Genomic DNA, 27,229 nt, shown 5'->3' with positions numbered 1-27,229 from the left:
AGTTGAGGATAATAATTGTGACCTTTGACACACTTGGATGTAAATATTACATTGAAAATACATTCTTTTTTAAATATATCTCTTATTTCGGCATGGCATTCGGTCACAGTTTGGGTCATCGACCATCAAGCTCACTGAATCTTCCATTGAGGATCTCTTGTCGTATCCAGAAATCTCCAAACTGGTGATGACCTTTTATGGTCAACTTCAGTTGATGGGGGCTGATCCTTTCCAGAAACTCATCACAAATGGTTGTTGATGCCCGAGCTTTGAGGAGGGCTGGGAAGAGGCTACAGAGGTGTGCCTTCAGGATATAATTAGCACTGCCGATCAGTTGATTCAATTTAAGTTTGTACATCATTTACACTATACTCCAGCCAAGCTGGTTCGTATGGGGTTGGGTTTGGATATGGCTTGTTCTAGATGCGACTTAAATTGGTGCAAAGTTTTTTCATATGTTCTGGAACTGTCCTGGACTATCGTCCTTCTGGAAGGACTTATTTGCTTTTTTTGAGCACAAGCTTTACCTGCCAATACCTCACACTCTGGAAGTTGGACTTTTAGGTGTCCTCAATGTTTTTGTTCCCTGAACGCATGCTAGGACTCTGTTATGTATACTGTTTTATGCTTGTAAAACCATTTTATTGCATTGAAAGGATGCTGGCCCTCTTTCAGCTCATGCTTTCTTCCGTAATGTTCATGTGTTCTACCCAGGTTTAAGTTGATATATAAAAATAGGACGCGCCCCAAGAAATTTTCCAAAATATGGCAGCCATGGCTGGATGTCTCTGAGGCTTTCTGGGAGGATGTCCTAGCATCGCAGGTTACTCAGTAAAATGTTTTTTTCCCTATTACTTGAATTTGGGTAATCTCGTACTCTGAACTGTAGCCAACTAAGTTATGTACTGTTTTGTATAAAGACTCTCTGCCACGTGGAGGCTCCCTGGAGGTGTGGCGCTAAAATGGGATCGTATGTAGTGTTGGTATGAATGTGTATGTTGTTGAGGTTTTCTTTCTCAGGCACGGGTATTAGCCATGCTCCTGACTTTGTCTTTCTTATCCCTGGGGAGTATTCGATTATTGACCGTTTAAAAATTATTTAATGTCCGATTTTGTATTCCCTTTAGGGCCTGTGTCCCAGTATTGTTTTCTTAATATTGTGAGAATAAAAAAAAAAAAAAAAAAAAAAGTTCATGTGCATGTAAAGGCAGGCGTCGCAATACTTTTGGTAATATAGAATACATATATATTAACAGTATAACTATACCCTCATCCCTCTGATGTATATTCCTGTAAATTGTATCTGACATTAGAGCATGCTATTTAGAGCCCGGGCACAAGCCCAAACCACCAGAATCCAAATCCTACTGACATCAGACAGTCATCTGTACTTATGCAAAGCACTGTATAATTCCTAATGCAGTATCCAGATGAACATGCGAATAGCCGGATGGCTTTTAGAAGAGTTCAGAAATGATACGTTTTACTATTTAGACAAAGCATAGGTCAACAGTCTCCAAACTTTTTAAACAAAGGGCAACTTTATTATCTATAAGACTTTAGAGGGGCTGGACTGTGGCCAGTAGGAGAAGAAAATGTCCTGGGGTTGGTAACAACGCCCCATCGTTGGCGACAGTGGGAGGAATAGTGCCCCATCGTTGGCGACAGTGGGAGGAATAGTGCCCCATCGTTGGCGACAGTGGGAGGAATAGTGCCCCATCGTTGGCGACAGTGGGAGGAATAGTGCCCCATCGTTGGCGACAGTGGGAGGAATAGTGCCCCATCGTTGGCGACAGTGGGAGGAATAGTGCCCCATCGTTGGCGACAGTGGGAGGAATAGTGCCCCATCGTTGGCGACAGTGGGAGGAATAGTGCCCCATCGTTGGCGACAGTGGGAGGAATAGTGCCCCATCGTTGGCGACAGTGGGAGGAATAGTGCCCCATCGTTGGCGACAGTGGGAGGAATAGTGTCCGAAGGGCAGCTTGAAGACAAGCAAAGGGCCGCATGCGGCCTCCGGGCCAGTTTGGAGACCTCTGGTCAAAAATAGCCACCTTTCACTTTCCTGGCATCATTTTGTAACCCTGATATAACAATATAGTTGCCCAAACCTTTGATAAGTAGTATATGATCTCAAAAAATCTGCAGCGTTTAGGTAACCACAGCACTATTATTCACCAAATAAAATGTAAATAAAAGTAACTGGATCATCTGATTTTGACAAAATATTCCAAAATTCTGATTAGCCAACTATTCAAACCTTAACATAATCCTATGCTTTGCCCATGCTCACATGATATAGATGTCTTCCTATATGAAAAGATGCAGCCTAGGATGTCAGCAGTACCTCAAGTCAGTAACATGTCATGCAGTCATATGACAATAAGAACAGCTGAAGAACTCTTTCACATTACTTAATCGGCTGTGTTGATACAAGTGTCTTGTGAAAAACTGTGTCCTGGAGCCCAGGTGTTGTGTGGACAGCCACATCCTGGAAGCCTGTACAAAGCAAAGATGGGCTGACAGTAGCTACAACTAACGGTTGGTGTTCGGGGTAATCCCACCAGTGGCGATCATCTATGCCTAACTGCAAGTAATCAATCCCCTTTGTGATTACTGACAAACAGCAGACAGCTGTGGTCAGCCGGTCACCGCTTTCCACAGGCTTTCCGACCTCCCGCACACACCTGGGCTCCTGGTCACAGTTTTCCACACCACAGCCAATCTGGCCATCTGAATGAAGCACTTGGCAATACAGACCATTCAACAGATAAATAATATGCTGTCTGTCAGCCTCTATGACCACAGAATGAGGCATGGAGGAGCGGATATCACTGGAGGGGTTCACCTTCAGTGTCCACTCTGTGCTGTATGGACACCAAAAGTGAGACAATCGCTGCCATTTTGTGTCACTGCTACAGGAGAATGCAAAGCAATAATGTCAAATGTAAGGCACACTGATAAGATCAAGTACTATAAAAGTGGTTGTAAAGTCACTGAGGACAATTCCTGATATCCCCTGTTATAGCAGGCTATAAAAGTGCAGTGTGTGCGTTTTTAAAATTATGAAGCTAAATACCTTATTTCACAGCACTGTTGTGCGGTAATGTGACTTGCCCCTGCTCTCCTTCCCTGATCTAAAGACTACAGCAGGGGGAACTTTGGGATCGGTCAGAATTTGGGACCCCTATGCCGACTACCGCTTCTTAAATTATGTTGCCATTGTATTACTTGTGATCATGGTGCCTCCCCCCCCCCCCCACTCCCTTATTTCTTATGTATGTCATTTGGAGTCTCTTATCCCGTGTCATATACCCCTCATGAAATCTATGTCCTTCCCTTTATAAGATTGACCTCTGGTTTCGAGCCTATACTACCTAATTTTGAGCCGCCTGCTTTATATATCCTGGACACGCTGTGCAGAACACGCCTGTGCTCTGTACTTGTGGATTCTGTTCATCTGTATCTTCTACTCCATTGTTTTTCTTTTATCATTAGGTTTTCAATATTTTTGTATTCTACATTACGCAACAATTCTGTATATGTTGGCTTTAAAACATAAACGTTTAATAAAAATACAATTTTTTTTTGCAAAAAACAACTCTACAACAGGAGGGGCAGAGATTCTGCTCTGATGTCAGCTGAGAGTTCACAGTTCACATGACTGCACACTGGTGCTGTGAAATAAGGTACAGTGGAACCATGGATTACGAGCATAATCTGTTCCAGGAGAATGCTTGTAATCCAAAGCACTCGCATACCAAAGCGAGTTTCCCCATAGAAGTCAATGGAAACTAAGATAATTTGTTCCGCATTGACTTCTATTACATGCAATACCGCATGTGGCCAGAGGTGGGGGGCACCAGAGAGCCTCGGAAATACTCGGGGACAGCTCGAAAAGCCAGGGAAACACTCGGGAACAGAGTATTTCCGAACCGTCCTGAGTGTCCCTGGCGCCCCCGCACCTCTGGCCAAATGCGGTACTGCACCACCCATTAGCTTGAATTCTGCTCGTTTTGCGAGACAACTCTCGCAAACAGTCAGAATTTTGAAAAAAAAAAAAAAGTTGCTTTTTTTTTTTTTTTCTTTAAAACGCGTGTTAACCGCGTTACTCATAAACCAAGGTTCCACTGTATTTAGCTTCATAATTGGAAAAAAAAAAAAAAAACACACACACTGCACAGCACTGTATATTGTGCTATAACAGATGGGATACCAGTAATTGTCCTCAGTGACTTTACAGCCACAGAAAAGTGTCAGGAAAGAGATCGGCCGACACACACACACACAAGGAACTGACAGGCAGGGAGGGAGGGGGAAAGGGGAGAGACTCTGAACACGGAGGCACATAAACTGACCACGGTATCATGGATCAGCAGTCATTTACCATGTTCAGCATACCTAGGACGACACAAGAACGGGCAGAATCAACCAGGTATTTTACAGCACAGAAAGGGACAAAATTACACTACAGAAGCGCTATGCTTTTTATCATGAAAAAAAAAAAAAAAAAAGAAGAACAGGGTTTTTTTTTTATTTTTTTTTAGGGTTACAACCACAAAAATGTGATTCACTTTCTCTTTAAAGTTTTACTAAACCCATGGGCCCTGCATTCACTACATATGGTCTCCCACAGTACACAGAACATGGAAATGAAATTATTTAAGTAAGGCTCCATGCATACTTGTGCTTTTTTTAGTGCCTAGAAGCTATTAGCATTTTTGTCTGCTCCTAGAAGCTAAATAGTGTTATCCTAGGTGTCCATGCACAATAATTTAGGCCATTAGTGTTTTTTAAACTTCAGCGTCTAGGAGCAGAAAAAAAAAAATTGTTTCTATAGAGTTTTTTGGAACGTTTTTTCAGCAGAAACGCTCTAAAAACCCTCAAAAAAAAAAAAAAAAAAAAAAAAAAAAAACCACGCTACTACAAAGAGCGCTAGTGTGCATGGACCCTGTGCTGATCACATGGATTGGGGACAGTGGAAGAAGAGGATCAAAGAAGACAGAGGATCAAACAGCCTTTTTACACAATGCGGAGGAAAAAACCCTGTGAGTATAACAAGCAAGCTTTACTGCATATGTAGACTGATTTTACTGTTGTGGGTTTAGTAACACCAACTCATTGCTATGAAAAGAAAAAAAACAAAAAAACAAAAAACACATTGACATAATAAAACACACAATTCTGTGATCATTTAGAGATAAATTCCCAGCAAACAGCTACATACAAGATAAAATACATAGTCAGGTCCATAAATATTGGGACATCGACACAATTCTAATCTTTTTGGCTCTAAACACCACCACAATGGATTTGAAATGAAACGAACAAGATGTGCTTTAACTGCAGACTTTCAGCTTTTAATTTGGTATTTACATCCAAATCAGGGGAACGGTGTAGGAATTACAACAGTTTGGATATATGCCTCCCAAAGCATACCACCTCATCAGTGAAGCATGGTGGTGGTAGTGTCATGGCGTGGGCATGTAGGACTGCCAAATGAACTGGTTCTCTTGTGTTTATTGATGTGACTGCCGACAAAAGCAGCAGGATGAATTCTGAAGTGTTTTGGGCAATATCTGCTCATATTCAAAATGCTTCAGAACTCATTGGACGGCGCTTCACAGTGCAGATGGACAATGACCCGAAGCATACTGCGAAAGCAACCAAAGAGATTAAGGGAAAGAAGTGGAATGTTATGCAATGGCCAAGTCAATCACCTGACCTGAATCCGATTGAGCATGCATTTCACTTGCTGAAGGCAAAACTGAAGGGAAAATGCCCCAAGAACAAGCAGGAACTGAAGACAGTTGCAGTAGAGGCCTGGCAGAGCATAACCAGGGATGAAACCCAGCGTCTGGTGATGTCTATGCATTCCAGGCTTCAGGCTGTAATTGATTGCATAGGATTTGCAACCAAGTATTAAAAAGTGAAAGTTTGATGGATAATTGTTAATCTGTCCCATTACTTTTGGTCCCTTAAAAAGTGGGAGGCACATATACAAACTGTTGTAATTCTTACACAGTTCACCTGATTTGGATGTAAATACCCTCAAATTAAAGCTGAAAGTCTGCAGTTAAAACACATCTTGTTCGTTTCATTTCAAATCCATTGTGGTGGTGTATAGAACCAAAAAGATTAGAATTGTGTCAATGTCCCAATATTTATGGACCTGACTATATATGTTTAATCTGCCAAATTAATTATATTTCTGCCAATCTACTCATGAGATTTATACAACAGTAGAAGAGATCTAGCCTTTTTCTGCTGCAATTTCACTTTCAGTCTCCTCCCCTGCCCCATGCTGTAATGGGACAGTAAGGCTCCAGTCACACCTAGCGATCTGCAGCGATAGCTGCTGCAGCACATATTGTTTTCAGCTTTTTTTGTTTTTTAGTAGAGCTTTTGGTGTGGCACCTTTCATTTGAATGGACCCCCTCCGCTCCAAAAATGCTCCAAAGGAGCTCATGTACGAAATCTTGGTACAGAGCTAGGAGTGTTTGCGGTAGTGATTTTTGCCACGATTGTGGTGCGAGTTGTCGCTCGATAATCACAGCAAAAAAAAAAAAAAAAGAAAAATTTAATGGCATCACTAAAGCATTCCACTTTTGACGCGATTCAAATCGCTCACGTGTGAACGCAGACCAATCAACATACGCTTATTGGGATTTTTTTTTACCAAAAATAGGTAGCAGAATACATATGATGAAGAAATTCGATTTTTTTTATTGGATGCGTTTTATAGCATAAAGTAAAAAATGTTTTATTTTATTTTCAAAATCATCACTTTTTGTTTATAGCACAAAAAATAAAAACCGCAGGAGGTAATCAAACACCACCAAAAGAAAGCTCTATTTATGTGGAAAAAAAATGAAAATTTAATTTGGGTACAGCATCGCACAATTGTCAAAGTAATGCAGTGGGAGTGCGCATGCGTGGAACTTCCGGGAAAACGCTCTAGCCGGGAGCTCCGACCCGCTCCGGCCCTCTAAGGCCCCCAAGCCAGCTAAAACTAGCAGGACCCCCCCAAAACGGACCTTCCCGATCCTCTGAAGAGTCCGTGCACCTGTCTGCATGCTGGGAGACCATCCCAGGAAGGTTAGCCGGCAACTCTACTTCGGCCTATCCACCCCTACATCCCCCCAGATGGCAGCCGCGGCTCCTCCATGTGGAGGTACAGGGGACCAGGACTCCATTGCGGACCCACCACTGTCACACCAGCAAGCCTGCTCCTTGTTGGCAACTCCTGTGAGTAACATAGCTCCCACGGTGCCTCCCCGGCCTCCACTGAGTCGCTTCTCAGCAGGACAATCGCAGACCTCCTCCATACCCCCATGCTGCAAACTCCTCTCAGTCATGCAGGCTCCCAGCAGGCCTCCCCTCTGCCTCAAGGCCACACCACTGATATGGCTCAGCCTTTGAATAGCTTCTCAAAAATGCTGGCTGCAGGAGCCTTGGGGCCTGTATGGATGTCATTGAACAGGCAGTAGATAATACAGCCGCATGCACTAACCAAAACACTTTTTGCATTCAAATGCTGCAAGACCAACTTGAAATTGCACTTTCTAAATTGGATGATTTGGAGAACAGAAGCAGGCGATACCTCCGATACAGAAATTGTATCCCTGAATCGGTCATGGACATTCCGGGAACTGTTAAAAAAAGATCTCATTCCGGATATCCCGAGTCACAGACTTGAACTGTACAGAGCACTGCAACCCCCCCAACCAGGACGGGCTTCTGAGGGATGTAGTGGTAAAGCCCCACTACTATGGGGTGAAAGAGGACATCATGAGAAAATCCTGCAACCTTGACAACCTCTCAATACAAGGAAATAAAATTCAAATCTTTGCGGATATCTCCCCAACCATAATCCAGAAGAGCAGATCCCTCAAACCTCTCCTGGAAATACTGGCACAGAAATCCATAAAATATCGATGGTCCTTTCCGCCTTCAGTTCCAGTACAGGGACAAATCGTATGGATTCACCAGCTTCCAGGAGGGCGAACAACTGCTTCTTTATCTTGTGTTTATGTCCCAAGAATTACCTCCCTAGCAAACAGCTCACCGCCCAGGCTCTTCCAAGAGACCCCCTCCAAGCAGCCCCCTAATATCGCTGGGGAACAAAACAATCAAAGAGATACCAAGACTCGCTCCCTCCAAGATGAGACCCTAATCCACTAGTCCCATATGGGACGATCGTCTTCCTTTTCCCCAGATGGTCATACCCTCCGAAAGTGTAGTCGGATACACTACAGCCGCCTGGTTATTTTCTTAACCCAATGAACCAGCAGTGTCATCTCCACCGATTCCATACATCTATCCTCTGTTTAGTTTGAGGTGCAACCATCTTTGCAAGTTTCTGCTCCTGGGACGCCTGATCCCCACCAGCCAGTGACTGAACTCAAATTAGTTAGATATGGTTGACCGCTCTGGAAAGTGTTCCGCTTCCCTCCTCCCTACCCACTTCCCAACTGACCCCCCCACCCCACTTTATAGTATCCTCCAAGTTGGTAACCTACTGTTTGCCAAGGTTTTTTTTCAAGTTTATTATCTCTAGCTCCCTCATTTTAAGGTCCTTTAAAAAGAGGAAAGAAAGAGATGAGACTTTCCTTTTTTTCCTGTTTCACAGGGGGCCTAGCGGCCGGAGCAGCCCAGCATGCCACTCCTTGTGACTTAGAGGGGAATTTCTCCTCTGGTGACATCAGGATAGCAACCTCCACCAGGGTTGCAACAACACCGAACAAAACCACACTTTGGGTATTGGATCAGGACTTGGCTGGCCAGTCCTGCACCTAAGTAGTCCAAAACTCCCATATCTTGGACACCTTAACTCTTTCCCTCTCTCCCGATCATGCCTGCTCCCTCTTTACCTGCTCTCTTTTGTACTCCTCAGGGACCTTCACGGAAAGCCAATCTCAACCCGACAGCATGGACAGCGAACTCACACAGAACTCCACAGCTTGGACCTCGCTCATCAGTGGTCAGGGTAGGTACCCCTCGCATATACTCACAACCCCCTCCTAATATCCATGGCTGATTTGGCTTCCCCGCAAGATAGCTTTGCATAACACTCAGGGCCTGAACTCCCAGACTAAGACACAAGGCCTTTCAGAGCTACCACTCTAGGGGAATTGACATTGTCCTACTACAAGAAACCAACTTCCCCAACAGCTACTCTCCCTCCTTTCTTCATCACAGCTATCCCACCTTTTATTTGGCAAATACAAATAAAATGGACCTCATTTACACATTCCCAAACTATCAGGGACAAGGAGGGTAGATACATCCATCCTAGTTAAAAGGTCACATCGATGGCGTTATGTACTCAATTATTTCATATTATGCCCCAACCAAGGCCAAGCCCACTTCTCCTCAATGCTCACATCCCTCTCCCCTCATTTGGAAGGCAGGGTGATAATGGGAGGAGATTCCAACATCACTTTTGATCATTTCATAGACAAGTCGGCTCAAGGCATCCCTCTCCTAAAAAAAAACAAAAAAAAAAAAAAAAAACACCCAAACAGTCTACGCTTTGCCCGGCTCTTACACTCTCTAGGTCTGATTGACACCTGGACAGAACTTAACCCATCGGCAAAAGATTATACACATCTCTCAGCCCCACATAAGACGTTTGCTAAAATAGACCACATCTTCATCCCCAATTCAGAAAGTCACACGGTATCCCACACCTCTATTCATGCAGTATTGTGGTCAGACCACTCACTAGTTAGCCTTAAAATTACAGAATCCCCAGCCCAAACGGGACCCTTCCATTGGCACTTTAACGAAACCATCTTAATCAACCCAGTACATTGCATCATGTTAGGAAAAAACTCCAGGAATTTTTCCTTATTAAATGACACAGGGGACCCCTCCCCATGCTCCCTTTTGGGGGGCTCATAAAGCGGTAATGAGGGGGAAGCTTATTCAGCTTGCCTCTAGATTAAAGCGTGAATGGAAAGCGAAGGTAGCAAACCTAGAGAAGGAATTCAAGTCTCTTAGTGCGACCCACAAACACAAACCTACTCCCGACACTCTAACCAAACTGGAATCAGCTAGAATAGCCTTGAATTTGGCCCTCACCTCCAGTGCGGAAAAACACTTAAGATGGGTGTGCGGCCGGTAATACCTACAAGCGGACAAAATTGGCCCGCAGCTAGCGGCTAAACTCACCCCTAGACATAAAATCTACTCCCTTCCCAAAGTTAAATCCCTGACTGGCTCTCTGACTCAGAATCCCAAAAAGATTCTGGAAGCTTTCCAATACTTCTATACCGAGCACAACCCAAATACTCCAAGTCAGCTCAATTAATTCCTAGCAGACATTCCCCTCCCCAAACTCTCGGATTCCATTTGTTTTATATTAGACTCACCTTTTCAGGAAAATAAAGCCTGTGCAGTCATTAAAGACCTTAATAAAGGCTCTGCTCCAGGCCCTGATGACTTTTCAACCCATTCCAAGTCCAGGACCAGGTGGGGAGGCAGGGCCCGGACCAGATATAGAGAGCAAAAGATATCATTTCCCTCATGAAGGTTGGACCTGGCCATACCTTTTCACTACGCTACAGAGATGGGGATTCGGCCCCAACTTCATCCAAACTCTGAAGGCCCTCTATTCACTCCCCAAAGCACAAATCAGACTTCAAGGACATTACTCAGAACTGTTCCCCATTATGAAAGGCACAAGGCAGGGATGCCCCCTTTCCCCCCTCCTCTTCGCAATGGCCATAGAAACCATAGCAGTAGCAATAAGACGTCACTCAGACATTTACGGAGTCCGATGTGGCCAATCGACCCACAAATGTGCACCATTTGCAGATGTCCTTTTTGTTATATCCCCTCTTATTTCAACTCCTAACATTCTCCAATTATTAAACGATTTTGGGCGAGTCTTGGGTCTACAAGTAAATATGACTAAATCAATAGCCCTCAATGTGTCAACCCCTCCGAATCTGGTAGATAGATTAAAAAGCCACTTTCCCTTTTCTTGGAATCCTGCCTCTATCCCGTACTTCGGTATTCATCTTACATCCAAAATAGATCTGCTTTACAAACATAATTACCCTCCCATGTTTAAAAAAATTAGCTGAAAACCTTTCCCAATGGTCCCTATAGAAGATGTCCTGGCTGGGAAGGGTCAATGCGATTAAGATGAGCCCTCTAGTTAGAATCCTCTACCTTTTCCACTCCCTCCCCACCCCGTCACCAAACTACATATGAATAAGCTACAGTCAGCAATCATTCGCTTCATATGGGGCAAAACGGGGTACCGCCTTTCCAAAAAAGTCCTCTTTAGACCTAGAACGAAAGGGGGCTTGGGACTGCCTAACCTATGGTGGTACTATCAAGCGGCTCAACTTGGACAATTATCGATTATTTACTCTAGGGGCCCGAAACCTGACTGGGTAGGAATGGAACGACAAGCAACTCCCAATCACATCTTAGATTTCCTGCTCTGGAGTCCCACAAGAAGCCGCCCCCCAATTCCAGCCCCTACACTCTCCCACTCAATAGCATTATGTGACTCGCTTTACAAACTGAATTCCATAACCTCTGCCTGGCACCCACTGGCTCACATTTTTTACAACCCCCAATTCCCCCCAGGGATGGATATCAAAGCTTTCAAGTGGTGGTTGGACAAAAGGCCTTCGAGTTGAAATAATGCTCAATTCGATAAACGGCCCCTTTAACTTAAGCTACTGTGTCTCCAAACTTTACATGCCCCCATCCGAAAAATTACGCTACTTCCAAATATCTCACTTCCTGAACTTGATCTGGAAATGCTCTGCGAGTCCACTATCTGTAACCCCGTATGAGCAATGGTGTTCCACAGCCATGGATGCAAGAAGGGGAATCTCCCTGATATACTCAGCCCTGGCCGGGCCTTCGGAGAAAGCGACCTATATGTTGAGCTGGGAACGTGACCTCGAGATAGACTGGGACCTAGATACATGGCATTCTAACTTTGCCCGTTCATTCAAGGGGATCCTTAATTCCCTGATAGAAGCCAATCTCAAGGTCATGTCCCACTGGTACCTGGTTCCCACCCGCCTCGCTAAATATTACCCCCAAATCTTCCCCCCTCTGCTTTAAAAGCTGCGGCCACTTAGGCACACTCCCCCACACTTTATGGGAGTGTCCCATAATCAGAGGCTACTGGAACAAAATTTTTAATCTAATCCGCAAAACCACTGGAATTGCGGTTAACCAAGACCCTACTTTCACGCTCCTCAACCAACCCAGACCCCAATTCACTTCATTTTTCTAGGGGCCAAACTGACAGTCGCTTGTGCATGGAAATCCCCTTCAGTTTCCTATCGTCTAACCAAACAAAAAATTTCCTGGATAATGTCCCAAGAAAAAAAATCTCCAACACCATGCTAGACACATTGCAGAAATTCAAACTTATCTGGGAACCCTGGGCTAAACTTATCAGAGTTTCTCTTTAACTCTAGAATTGAGGTTCTCTTATGTTGTCCCAGCAGGCATCATACCCAGGCCTTTCTTCCAGCTTTCCGTGAAGGTTGTTCCCTCTCCTCCCTACCTCTTCCACTGGTCCTCTCTCCCTCCTGACTTTCAGCTACCCTTCTCTTTTTCCTCCCCATTTCCTGTTTCTCCATGTACTCAGTACAGGCATGAGCCTCTGCAGGCTAACAAAACGCAGAGTTATGGGTATCGTTTTTTAATTTTGTTTTATTCATCTTGATATAGAATCTAGTAGAGCCACGGAAAGAATTGTTCTTCCTCACCGTTTCTTTCAGTTTCAAATGGTCGATCAGCATTAGTCATTAATAGTCCAGGGCTACAAAATTTCAAGCCTCTCATCATAATGTCTTGTCAATGTTATAACAATACACTGAATTATCTGGAATTTCCAGGCTGACCTCCCCGGCTACCCCTTGCACAGTTTGATCCCATGTGGGGTGCGGGAGGGGAAGCTGAAAAACAATTTGATCAGCTGTGGATTACTCATTGTTGCCTTATATATGTTGTTCTCTCTTGTACTCATCATACCTTGGACTATTTTGCTTGTCCAATTTTGTAGTGATTGAAGTGATTTTTCAATAAGAACAATTTAAAACAAACAAAAAAAAAAACCAAAAACAGAAAAAAAAAAAGGGGGGTCGTGCAGTTTAGTAAAAAATGGCCTGGTCATGAAGGGGGGTAAATCTTCCGGTCAAGTGGTTAAAGTGTACCTCTCGGAAAAAACCCTTTTAATGTTTGCTAGAGCGGGGAAGGGTTTGGCCCTTGGTTTTTGTTGCCAGAAACAGAGGGGACACCTAAGAGCGGAATTCCCCTCACTTTAGGGGATTTCCTTTAAAAGTGAAACTAAACTCAAAATTGTTACATTCAAGGCATGTAGTTAATGTGATTTTTTTTTTTTTTTTTTTTTAAATAACAAACAACCCTTTGCAAACATATCATACTTACCTCCACCGTGCAGCTCATGTTGCACAGAGTGGCCCCGATCCTCGACTTCTGGGGTCCCCCCGGCGGCTCTCGTGGCTCCTCCCCACATGAGATAACCCCCTAGGAGAAACGCTCTCCCGGGGGTTACCTTGCGGGCGCGTTCCCAAGTCCAAAGACACGAATGCCGGACTCGGCCCCACCCCTTGAGTCATTGGATTTGATTGACAGCAGTGGAAGCCAATGGCTGCGCTGCTATCAATCTATCCAATCAAGAGCCGGGACCCCGTGGAGAGTGGGACAGCGCGTCACAGCCAAGTGAATTCCAGGGCTCACGTAAGTAAAACGGGGGGTGGGTATGGCTGGGGGTCGGTGACTGCCAGAAGTTTTTTTCCCTTAAAGCGGAGTTCCACCCAAAAATGGAACTTCCACTTTAAGTGTAGGGGATCCCCTGACATGCCACATTTGGCATGTCATTTTTTTTTGCGGCCCCAAACTTCCTCTTCTCGGGTCTCCCGCTAGCGCTCATGGCCCCTCCCCTCTCAGGCGAGTGCCCTTAACAGGAAGCCGCTTCCCATTGGTGTATTTGTGCGGGCTTTCTCTTGAGCCTCGCTGCTGCATCCTTTGATGCAGCCAGCGGGACTCGGCCCCGTCCCCCACTCTTTCGTCACTGGCTTTGTCAGCAAAACCAGTGAGATCCGGAAGGGGAGAGATGAGCTGCAGACATGCACAGCTCTGGATCAAATGTGGGCTCAGGTAAGTATAAGGGGGGGGGGTGTGAGGGGCCAATGCCTAAACATTTCGAGCCGACCAGCCGCCGTCAATATACCGTGCAGGAGAGCCAACCAACCGCCGTTATATGGCGGCAGGTCGGCTCTCCATCGCGAATCACCGTACCTGTACGCCGGCTCGCGTGCCACTGCGGGAGCATGGTCGGGCAGACTCGATGTCCACTGGTGACCTATGATCGCCTAGTACAGAGGCAGAACGAGGGGATCTGAAAGTGTAAACAAGCGGATCCCTGTTCTGACAGGAGACATGACAGATCTACTGTTCCCATTGATCGGGAATAGTGATCTCTGTCATGTCCCAGTGAGCCCATCCCCCGTACAGTTAGAACACACCTAGGGAACACAGTTAACCCCTTGATTGTCCCCTAGTGTCCACCCCCCTCCTTGCCAGTGTCATTTTTACACTGATCAGTGGATTTTTATAGCACTGATCAATGTAATGTCACTGGTCCCCAAAAAGTGTAATTTTGAGTCAGATTAGTCCGCAGCAATGTCACAGTCCTGCTAAAAATCACACATCACCATTACAAGTAAAATAAAATAAAAAATTAAAGTACCTAAATTTATACCATAGTGATAACTTTTGCACAAACCAATCATTATACGCTTATTGCGATTTTTTTACCAAAAATATGTAGAATATACATCGGCCTAAACTGATGAATAAATGTGTTTTTTTACATTTGTTTTTGGATATTATAGCAAAAAATATTTTTTTTAAATTGTCGCTGTGTTTACAGCACAAAAAAATAAAAGCCGCAGGAGGTGAGCAAATACCACCAAAAGAAAGCTCTATTTGTGGGGAAAAAAAAAAAAAGACGTAAATTTTCTTTGTGTACATCGTCGCACAAACGCGCAATTGTCAGTTAAAGCAACACAGTGCCGTATCGCAAAAAATAGCCTGGTCATTAAGGGGGCAAATCCTTCCGGTCCTTAGGTGGTTAATGCACGAAATGCATTAAGGTGAAAAATGTTTAAAGCGGTTGTATCCTCCGCTTGGTGATTTCTACCTACAGGTAAGCCTATAATAATAAGGCAGCCTATAAATTGACAGTGCATGCAGCTGCTGACATCAGCAGTGCAAACGCTCTGCAGGTCCAGCGTATCCTGCAAGGGAGTGACGCTATAGCGGCTCCGGCCACTCACGGCACTGGAGCCAACGATCCCGGTAGCAACGCAGAGGGAACATGTCAGCTCCCTCAGCGGTGACTGGGCGTGCTGCAGAAGCCTCATTCTAAGGTAAGTATTTCATATGCGATGCAGACTAGCACATTATTCTATTGTCTTGCAGGGTTTTTTTCCTGCGGTTTACTACAGCTTTAAGGTTTAGAACCACTTTAAATATAAAAATGTCCCAGCTGCCTGTGCTCTCAACCAGACTACTAGTGTCACAACTGATCACATGCGCAGCACCATGGCAGCTGCAGATCAAAGAGAGGCTAAGATGGCAGCTTCCTTGGATGTAAAAAGGACAGGAGGGTTTAGTTGCACTTTAAAGTGGATGCAAATTCTCCATATGCCCAGTGAAGTGAAGAACCTCACATGATACACAGGGTTGAAACAAATCTCCCAACATAAGTTTTACATGTATAGCTTCTGTCTTCATCTTTATAAATTGTTTAGAAAGTGCATGTCCTGTTAAGATGCACTGTTGTTCGCTTGCCCTGTAGGAGTGGATACTTGCTATACACTGTGAGAGACTGACAGCTGATTGGAGAGAAAAGGCACACACCCCCTCCCCACACATACAGAGCATGCCTGTGAATCAATCTACAGTGGGGACAGAAAGTATTCAGACCCCCTTAAATTTTTCACAATATTGCAGCCATTTGCTAAAATCATTTCAGTTCATTTTTTTTTCCCTCATTAATGTACACACAGCAACCCATATTGATAGAAAAACATAGAATTGTTGACATTTCGGCAGATTTATTAAAAAAGAAAAACTGAAATATCACATGGTCCTAAGTATTCAGACCCTTTGCTCAGTATTTAGTAGAAGAAACCTTTTGATCTAATACAGTCATGAGTCTTTTTGGGAAAGATGCAACAAGTTTTTCACACCTGGATTTGGGGATCCTCTGCCATTCCTCTTTGCAGATCCTCTCCAGTTCTGTCAAGTTGGATGGTAAACGTTGGTGGACGGCCATTTTTAGGTCTCTCCAGAGATACTCAATTGGGTTTAAGTCAGGGCTCTGGCTGAGCCATTCAAGAACAGTCATGGAGTTGTTGTGAAGCCACTCCATTATTTTAGCTATGTTCTTAGGGTCATTTTCTTGTTGGAAGGTAAACCTTAGGCCCAGTCTGAGGTCTTGAGCACTCTGGAGAAGGTTTTCGTCCAGGATATCTCTGTACTTAGCCGCATTCATCTTTCCCTCGATTGCAACCAGTCGTCCTGTCCCTGCAGCTGAAAAACACCCCCACAGCATGATGCTGCCACCACCATGCTTCACTGTTAGGACTGTATTTGACAGGTGATGAGCAGTGCCTGGTTTTCTCCACACATACCGCTTAGAATTAAGGCCAAAAAGTTCTATGTTGGTCTCATCAGACCAAAGAATCTTATTTCTCACCATCTTGGAATCCTTCAGGTGTTTTTTTTAGCAAACTCCATGAGGGCTTTCATGTGTCTTGCACTGAGGAGAGGCTTCCGTCAGGCCACTCTGCCATAAAGCCCAACTGGGGCTGCAGTGATGGTTGACTTTCTACAACTTTCTCCCATCTCCCGACTGCATTTCTGGAGCTCAGCCACAGTGATCTTTGGGTTCTGCTTTACCTCCCTCACCAAGGCTCTTCTCCCCCGATAGCTCAGTTTGGCAGGACGGCCAGCTCTAGGAAGGGTTCTTGTCGTCCCAAATGTCTTCCATTTAAGGATTATGGAGGCCACTGTGCTCTTAGGAACCTTAAAAAGAGGAGTTTCCATTTAAAAAAAAAAAATTAAAAGTCCAGCTACAAATACTGCAGCTGCTGACTTTTAATTGGACACTTACCTGTCCCAGGGTCCAGCGATGCGGGGGATCGAAGCCCGGCTTGTCTCCCCCTCCGTTCGGCGGCGCCGGCATTGCAAATGTGGGCGCCGGGCTGTGGCTTCACAGCCAGGCACCCACTGCGCATGCGCTAGCGGCGCCGCGATTGGCCGCTCAGTCATCTTGGACCTGTAATGGGTCCCAGATGATTGACAAGAGGGAGGGAGCAGAGCTGAGCCCTTCCTGTGCCGAGGGGAAGTGATGTGACCAGCCCAGGCACTGAAAGAGGCAGACTACGAGGGACCCCCTAGCAACAGGCATTTAGAGGCGAGTAAAAAAAACAAAATTTTTTTTTTTTTTTTTTGGTACATTCATGAATTTTTTTTTTTTTTTTTTGGGTGGAACACCACTTTAAGTGCAGCAGAAATGTTTTTTGGAACATTGGCCAGATCTGTGCCTTGCCACAATTCTGTCTCCAGGCAGTTCCTTTGACTTCATGATTCTCATTTGCTCTGACATGCACTGTGAGCTGTAAGGTCTTATATAGACAGGTGTGTGGCTTTCCTAATCAAGTCCAACCAGTATAATCAAACACAGCTGGACTCAAATGAAGGTGTAGAACCATCTCAAGGATGATCAGAAGAAATGGACAGCACCTGAGTTAAATATACGAGTGTCACAGCAAAGGGTCTGAATACTTAGGACCATGTGATAGTTCTTTTTTTTAATAAATCTGCAAAAATGTCAACAATTCTGTGTTTTTTCAGTCGATATGGGGTGCTGTGTGTACATTAATGAGGGAAAAAATGAACTTAAATGATTTTAGCAAATGCCTGCAATATAACAAACAGTGAAAATTTTAAGGGTGTCTGAATACTTTCCGTCCCCACTGTATAGCATCCTTCTCTGACACATACTTCTATTTTGTCTTGGAGAGCTTGTCAAAAGTTCTCTTGCTGATAACAGAAGAAAGAAAAAAGCAGGACAAGTCTAGGGGACATAGGGCTTTACAGAGATAAGAAAACACTGCAGATATATGTGCCCAGCCCAAATTTCATTAATCGGGTTTAAAGTTGTAAAAAGTCAGAAGGCTTTTCATCTTAAAGCGGGGGTCCACCCACCTATCTTTTTTTTTTTTTTTTGGAGTTCATTCACAAACTTTTCTTCTCAGCATTACATACTCACATATTGTGTGTAATATGTCCGCCTGTGTCAGATTTCGTCGGAAAGAATAACATATTATTCACTGCAGGCAGTTTCCATCTTCATTGTGGGCATTTGAAGCCCACAAGCATTTATTTCCTGGATGTGGTGAATTCTGTGCTCCCAGCATTCACCGTTCGTTCCCGCACATGCTCAGTGGCATCCTGGGAAGCCTGAGACTAGCTCCCAGGAGTCTGGGAGAGGCTAGAAACACGCCTACTCCCATGGGAGGAGAACCAGGAAGTGCAAAGAAGAATAGAAAAATAAAAGGTAATTACGGCGATTTAAATTTTTTTAAACGGCATGTCAGCATCTAGGCAAGGAAGAGAATACATACAGATATTGTTCAAAATTTGGGTGGAACTCCGCTTTAAAAAGAGGAATTTAAAGAGGAAGTAAAACCCATCTGGGTTATGTCCCTGCAATGGTAAAGCATAATGGGCAGTGCATCGCATAGTAGCCCATTATGTGTCACTTACCTGAAATTGAAGCCTGCGATGTCACCTCTGCCATCACCAACAGTGAGCGTCCATCTTCATCCCTCTTCCTTCTGGGGCCGCAAACTCTGGCTCTGTGACTGGCCGGAGTCGCGTGAGCCTCTTTTCTAAAGTGTGCATGCGCCGTAGACAGCGGCGCGCGTCTATTGTAAATATCTCCTAAACCATGGAGGTTTAGGAGATATTTCCCAGCACCTACAGGTAAGCCTTAATATAGGCTTACCTGTAGGTAAAAGTGGTTGTACAGGGTGTATAACCACTTTAATACATTCTATGCATTAAGATAAAAACCTGTGTGCAGCAGCCCCCTAATTCTTACCTGAGCCTCACCTCGATCCAGTGATGTTGTAAGAGAGTCTTGGCAGTCCGCCACTGGCTCCTGCTGCTGTCAAAGTCAGTGAGCCAAAGAGGAGAGTGAGGGGGCGTGGCCGAGCCACAGCTCCGTGTCTGAATGGACACACAGAGCAGCGGCTCGGGTGCCCCCATAGCAAGGTGACTGCTGTGGGGCACTCAACAGGAGCCAGGAGTGCTGGCGAGGGATCCGTGAAGAGGAGGATCTGGGCTGCTTTGTGCAAAAGCACTCCGAGTAGACAAGTATAACATTTTTTTTTTTTTTTTTCGTTTAAAACAAAGCAGGAATCTAGTTTTCACTGTACTGTTCATCTTAAAAAAAATAAAAATATAATATATTTATTATATACTATACCTGTACTGTGCACTGGTATTTTGAACCTCCTCTTCTGGGGTCCCCCGTCGGCGCTCTAGGCTCAAATGCACCACCATAGCAAGTCGCTTCCTATGGGGGCTCATGTGCGGACTCCCTCCAAAGCCAGGATGCATCTATAGACACAAACAACCCGGCTGGGCCCCACCCTTCCTGCTCCCTTCTCATAGAATTTGACTGACAGCAGCAGGAGCCAATGGCCAATGGCTCCTGCTGCCCTCACTGAGTTCTGTGAGGAGAAAAAGAGCACAGCTCTGGATCAAAATAGGACTGAGATTAATATCTAGAGAGGTGAGGGGGCGATACAAATACTTGGGTATTTTTTACCTTGGTGCAGGGAATGCGTTAAGGTTAAAAACGTCCTGCCTTTAGAACCACTTTAAAGACTTTGACGCAGGAAATTAAAATTGTTCAGGTTTAAAGTAGGATACAGGTGACCACTTCCTGCCCCTGTAACCCTTATCTGTCCCACATAAACCACTGCTCTGTCCTCCAAACAAAAACAAAAAAAAAAAAAAAAAAAACACACACACACGACATGAAGCAGAATGTCTATGTATGCACTAGTCCTATGACCTGTTGACGAGGAGAAGCAGAGCTCAGGCGGAATGGAACTACTGGTCACCCCTATCTGAACATCTGTCCCACAAGCCCCTTCAGCTGAAACACCACGAGTAGTGCCTAGGCATTTGTTTACTGGAACAGATGCCATGACTGTACATATAGACTATAGAGCTGCAATTCCAGCTGGCCAGGTGTTACCATTCATTATGTTAATAAAGCAGGATAGACAGGGTGGATAGGATATCCGTCGGCTTTAAGATATGTAAAATAGCAAAAAGCAGTCACTTTAAAAAGACATACTCCCTTATGTTTAACCACTTCCATACTGGGCCATTTCTGGAACTTTTCGTTTACAAAATTTAAATTAGTATTTTATTGCTAGAAAATTACTCGGATAGATATAGCAGAGACACTAGAGAATAAAATGGCGGTTGTTGCAACTTTTTATGTCACACAGTATTTGCGCAGCAATTTTTTAAACTTTAACAAAAAAAAAAAACCCAGTAAATTTAGCCCAATTTTTTTGTATAATGTGAAAGATGGGGAGATAGATTTTATATATATATATATATATATATATATATATATATATATATATATATATATATATATATATATATATATATATATATATATATATATATATATAAAAAAAAAATACACACACACACACACACACACACACACACACACACACACACACGTGATTCTACAAAAAAAACAAAAAAAGCCGCCTGGTAGCAGTAAAACTACAATGGGGCGGTCTTAAAGCAGAGTTCCACCCAAAAGTGGAAGCTCCGCTTATCTGTTTAATTCCCCCCTGCTGCCACTTGTGGCAGCTTTTGGGGGGGGGGGGGGGGGGAGCAGTACCTGGCGGGCCCGCGGCGAGATCACTTGGAAGTTTGCCCCCCCTCCTCCTTGCCCTGAAAGGCTTCACTGCCGGGTTCCCTTACAGGCAATAGCGGCAGCAGCACCCTAAACCCGACGGAATTCCAAACAGGTAAGTGTCCTAATATTGAAAGTCAGCAGCTACAGTGTGTGTAGCTGCTGACTTATTTTTTTACTGGGGGAGGGGATTGCGAAACTGATTGTTAGTCACACAGCACAATGAAACTTCCCTCTTCCTGAAACATTCTGATTCCAACGATACTAGATTCAGTGCATTCTAAATGAGACAACTGCCAACAAGAGTTGAATCTGCAGTTACTAAGATACTGAGTGTAATTAAAGTATAACTAAAGAGTTATTTTTTTTTTGTATTATTTTCAATAAAGTTGGGAATGGTTAGAACCCTCCACAAGTGTCAGATTTTTCTTTTGTCTTCTATTGTGTCTCATATCGAGATCTCCCTTCACTTCCTATCCCATAGACACCACGGAAAGTGGAAAGACATTTCAAAGCGAGGGTAGTGTTAGATGCACTAGCAGATTTAAGTAGACTTGACTAATTAATTTAAATTTGAATGCCAGCTAACACTTTTTAAGCAGTTACAGGAATATTTCACCCCCCCCTTTTGGGATAAAGTTTTTACAGAAACAAATAAAAAGATATAAATGGTTTGTCTCAAACCCTCCAACTGCCACTTCTGCTAAACAGCATTGTCTGTTTAGCAGAAGTGAATCTGAAAAATAACAGACTTACTGGCAGGATCACCAGATTAAAAGTAAAAAAAAAAAAAATATGCAGCTATTGGATTTAGGGCTGGTTTACAATTGCAGTTGGAGGCAGTAAAACATGAAGCTAAGCCACATTATTACTGTTCCCCGGCCTCTTCACACCTTAAGCTGCTAAGTTGTACACATGCTGCAACACTTTGTAGCCATTGCAAGAATTATATCCCCAGTAGAGTTTGGCGTGCACTACCGTCCACCAAATGCAACCTATTCAAGTGAACGCATTCCGTGGAAGCGGCAGCACATGCTAAAAATGTAAACAATCCCTTTAGGATTGGCATGCTGCAATATGTTAAAAAACGGCAGTAAAGCTGTGCCCCCCCCAAAAGGAAAGAAAAAGATCCCCCTGCAAGCTAATGTCATAAAGTGCGCCGCATACTAGCACATTATGACAGACTTGCCCAAAGAACAGATCACTCCAGTGGCACGCTGTCAAAGCTGGCAGGGCTTTTATCTTCACCCGGTCCTCCTTCAGGGTTCACAGGCTTCAGCCAACTTAATGGCGGAGCCACAACGACGTCACTCCCGAGATGCGCGTGGGAGCCATGATTACAGCGCTTTGTATAGATGGCACATCTGAGTAATTGGGCATGAGGAAAAATGCAGTCGGTAGTAGAGTGCCCATCAGCTGAGGCTGCCAGCATTTGTGCACATACAGTAGGCAGAAATCCATCACGCTTGCACACATGACCCACCTGGTAGTAACTACCTAGAAGAGACCACTAGCACATGCCAGATTTTGTAAAATGGCGGTGGAGAGGAGGAGTGGGCACTCATGCAGCAGTTAACAGGTTTGTGCACCCTTGGGGGGGGGGGGGGGGGTGAGCACCCTATACCCTCCCAGTCCCTGCTGTACTTACCTTCATGGGTGATAAGCTGTTGCAGCAGTCTGTGGATATGAGATCATCATTCTTCTGCAGGGCTTCTGGGATGGATTGATGCTCTATGCCAGTGCTGACTGATCAGAACTGCTCAGATCCATCATGGAGGCCTTGCAGACAGAGGTGGGAGAAGAGCGAGGCTTTCAAATCCCCAGCCCAATGTAATAGCTGCAGGGACACGGACAGCTTTCAGCAAACCAAGAACTGAGCGATCAGAGGTCATCTGATCACTCAGATCTCAGGCTTAGAACCATTGCGGGACAGATGATGCAGCATGGAGGGGAGTATGTAGGTTTTTTTATGAATTCCATACTTCTACTTTAATAGCACTCCCTTGTATCGGCTTTTGCATGCGTATTTGTGCTGAGTGGAACCGCATGGTGCTGTGGTGTATTTTTCAAAGAGGGTTGGGGACTTCTTTCCCCACATTTCTCGCAGGTACAGCAGCCGGTTCCAATGAATACATCATCAGTATACCCCCCCAGTTTTACCAGTACACACAGACCGGTGTGCAATGATGGCTACGATTACAATCCCAGTGTCCCCCAGTGTTCCCAGTACACACAGACCGGTGTGCAATGATGGCTATGAATACAATCCCAGTGTCCCCCCAGTACACACAGACCGGTGTACAATGATAGCTGTTAATACAATCCCAGTGTCCCGCCAGTACACACAGACCGGTGTACAATGATAGCTGTGAATACAATCCCAGTGTCCCCCCAGTACACACAGACCGGTGTACAATGATAGCTGTGAACACAATCCCAGTGTCCCGCCAGTACACACAGACCGGTGTACAATGATAGCTGTGAACACAATCCCAGTATGCCCCAGTGTTCTCAGTACACACAGACTGGTGTACAATGATGGCTATGAATACAATCCCAGTGTAGGATGAAGTCTGTGAATACAATCCCAGTATCTCCCAGTGTTCCCAGTACACAGTGATGGCAGTATGGGGTCAGCTGGGCTCTAGGTCCACACTCAGTCCAGTCACCATGGCTGGCAGTATATCAGATACCATCACACAGCTGCTTACTGTCACATACCAGTACACACCATTACATACCAGTACACACCATTACACCTCATAATAAGATCCAGTACACATAGCCCCTCCCCCGGTCTCCTCTACCTGTTGCTCGGACATTACCTGAGGACAGTGTAGTAGGGGGAGGAGGAGGAGGCCCAGCAGGCCGGTCGGGCCCATTGTTCGGCTGTCAGTGTTCACAGACGGGTCGGAATGTCATGAAGTCTCTCAGAAAACGGTGACAGAAGCGGCTGTCCGGTGCTCTCGGTGACTGCTCGGTGCCCGGCCTGTGTATTGCCCTCTGCCCGGAGAGAAGTGCGCTGTGTCCGGAGGAAGCCCAATCTGTCTTCTCTGCGCTCAGATCTGCATAGCAACAGGTGACGCGAAAAAAACACAGAACCGATCAGGTCCGCGCATGCACACCAGCCTCCCAGAAATCCCGTCCTGGGAACAAGCCTAGGAGGCGGGGCCTGAGTTATGAGGAGTGAATTTCCCGGGTTCCTGATAGAACACGCCCCCCAATCCGCATTCTACAGAAATATAATAAAAAGGAATGTCTTTTATTACCCTCCAAGGTCATTTAGCCATTCTCACTAAAATCAGCATTTTGGCTATAAATCTATTTAAAACCTCGAAACGTCATAATGGCCACTTTATTAGGTACAGCTGTTTAATTGGTTGGTAACACAAATTGCTAATCAGCCAATCACATGGCAGCAACTCAATGCATTTAGGCATCTAGATGCGGTGAAGACGACTTGCTGAAGTTAAAACCGAGCATCAGAATGGGGAAGAAAGGGGATTTAAGTGACTTTGAACGTGGCATGGTTTATACCTCCCAACATTTTGAGATGGGAATAGGGTTGCCACCTCATCCCTTTAAACCCGAACACATATAAATTACACAGGTTCTGAGACTAATTTAATGCAGATAAGGCACCCAGTGAGTTTAATTACCACCTTAATCAGCCACAGAACCTGTGTAATCAATATGTGTTCGGGTTTAAAGTGATGAGGTGGCAACTCTAGATGGGAATGAGGGACACCTACCAACAAACGTATGTCGGCATAGGACACGCCCCCTGCCACACCCCCTTAAAAGAGAATTAACTAAATGTAGCACTAACTCTCAGTGGAGCTGCTGGTTTAAGTGGGCTTGTTACCATCACTCTCGATACCTCTGTTTCACCGGCACCGGGTCTAGGGTCCCGCTGAGTTTGCCTCCGGACGATATAAGCACCAAACACTTGAGTAGGTTTTCCAATGCTTTAATAAACGAACAAGGGAAGTAGCAGGAAAGAGGTAGAAGGAAAGCTGCAGGGAAGCTCAAATACCTTTCCTTAGTATTCTTTAGAACATTTCTCTGAGATTGATCACTTGTGGTTGAAAGCGCTCCCCTTGTGGGATTCAATCTTTGCCTGCTTGGATAGACCTCTCTCACTTGTCTAGCAGCCAGCACGTAGCACGAACGAAAGTCTCTGCCACAGACTTGTTTGAAGAAAAACCCGTACGATCCTCTGCCACAGGATGTATTGGTTTGCGATGAATGTCAGACACAGTACTTGAACCTTTAAGCCAACCCGGCAGTACTATACTGTAAGATTACTTCGGAATGCGTCCTCCAACCAAGTCACCAGGCCCCTCTCCAGACCAGCACTCTGCATGATCCTTCCATGATGGGTCCTCCCCTGGGATCTTCTCAGTTGTCCAGCTTCTTCACTCTGGTTAGACAGCTCAGGACCATTCCTCTGCTGCTGTGGTAGGCCCCAGACAGGCTTCTGGGCCCACCCACACACCGCAGCGGAGGCCCACGAGGTGGTATTCCTAGTGCATACCTGTCGGCCAGGAGGGTCAGCAGGTGGCTGAAAAACTAACCCTAAAACATGGCGTCCGTCCCATAAATACCTTCTCCCAGAATGCAACTCGGAGGACTACCTCCACCGAGTTATCTCCGGGACAGAGGAGCACTCATACGCTTCAACACGTTGCTTTTCCAACACCAGCCGATGGTGACAACGACACCCACCGGCACAATGTGGAACTACACGCAACGTCAGCCAAGCTGGAACAGAAGCAAATCTAACTTCCTCTAATAAGCAACCCACTAAATTTACCTATCAGCGGTAGATAAAAATCTACCAGCGCTACATAAAAAAAAACGTTAATCAAATCCACAAGGACTTTTTTTTTTTACCACTACTATTCCTTTATATTGGCCTTTAAAATTTACAAATGCAGCAATTTAGAAATCAGATGAAAGGTTTAGCACTGGGAAACACTTTTTGATAGATAAAAAGTGCATTTTATATACAACTATATAGATAAGACCAGAATGAGGGACGAATGAGGAACAGAGGGACATTGCCCCAAATCAGGGACAGTTGGGAGCTATGGGTGGTTGGTGCAAGATGGGCTGGTCTGAGTATTTCAAAAACTGCTGATCCACTGGGATTTTCACACACAACCATCTCTCGGGTTTACATAGAATGGTCCGAAAAAGAGAAAATATCCAGTGAGCGGTAGTTGTGTGGATGAAAATGCCCTGTTGATGTCAGAGGAGAAAGAGCAGACTGGTTGGAGATGATAGAAAAGCAACAGTAACTCAAATAACTACTCGTTACAATCAAGGTATGCAGAATACCATCTCTGAATACACAACACATCGAACCTTGAAGCAGATGGGCTACAGCAGCAGAAGACCACACCAGGTGCCACTCCTGTCAGCTAAGAACAGGAAACTGAGGCTACAATTCGCACAGGCTCACCAAAATTGGACAATAGAAGATTTCAGATACAACATTCAGATGGTAGGGTCAGAATTTGGCGTAAACAACTTGAAAGCATGGCACACCCTGTCTTCTATCAATGGTTTGGGCTGGTGGTGGTGTAATGATGTAGGGGATATTTTCTTGGCACACTTTGGGCCCCTTAGTACCAACTGATCATCGTTTAACCACTTCAGCCTGGACCATTTGGCTGGCCAAAGACCAGAGCACTTTTTGCGATTCGGCACTGCGTCACTTTAACTGACAATTGCACAGTCATGCTATGTGGCTCTCAAACATAATTGACGTCCTTTTCTCCCCCCACAAACAGAGCTTTCTTTTGGTGGTATTTGATCACCTCTGCGGTTTTTATTTTTTGCTCTAAAAACAAAAAAAGAGAGATAATTTTGAAAAAAAAAACGCATTATTTTTTACTTTTTGCTATAATAAATATCCCCCCAAAAATATATAAAAAAACATTTTTTTCCCTCAGTTTAGGCCGATACGTATTCTTTTACATATTTTTGGTAAAAAAAAAAAAAAAATCGCAATAAGCGTTTATTGATTGATTTGTGCAAAAGTTATAGCACCTACAAAATAGGGGACAGTTTTATGACATTTTTATTAATAACTTTTTTTTTTTACTAGTAATGGCGGCGACTGCTACATTATGGCGGACACGTTGGACAATTTTGACAAATTTTTTGGACCATTGGCATTAATA

At 44.6% G+C, this 27,229-nt stretch overlaps 1 protein-coding gene across 2 annotated transcripts in view; it reads right to left on the bottom strand.

Annotated features, from left to right (window-relative positions):
- SPPL2A (signal peptide peptidase like 2A) overlaps positions 1-24,133 on the bottom strand; it is a 118,064-nt gene extending 93,931 nt beyond the window's left edge. For both annotated transcript variants that reach the window (XM_073618610.1, XM_073618611.1), the window contains exon 1: positions 23,864-24,133. In XM_073618610.1, coding sequence (XP_073474711.1) covers positions 23,864-23,920 — 57 coding nt within the window. In that variant the 5' untranslated portion in view covers positions 23,921-24,133. The remainder of the gene's footprint in view (positions 1-23,863) is intronic.
- Between the last annotated feature and the right edge of the window lie 3,096 nt (positions 24,134-27,229).

Source organism: Aquarana catesbeiana, linkage group LG03, assembly GCF_042186555.1.
Source record: "Aquarana catesbeiana isolate 2022-GZ linkage group LG03, ASM4218655v1, whole genome shotgun sequence".
Classification (NCBI taxonomy): Eukaryota; Metazoa; Chordata; class Amphibia; order Anura; family Ranidae; genus Aquarana; species Aquarana catesbeiana.
This window is presented reverse-complemented; position numbering and strand designations above follow the sequence as displayed.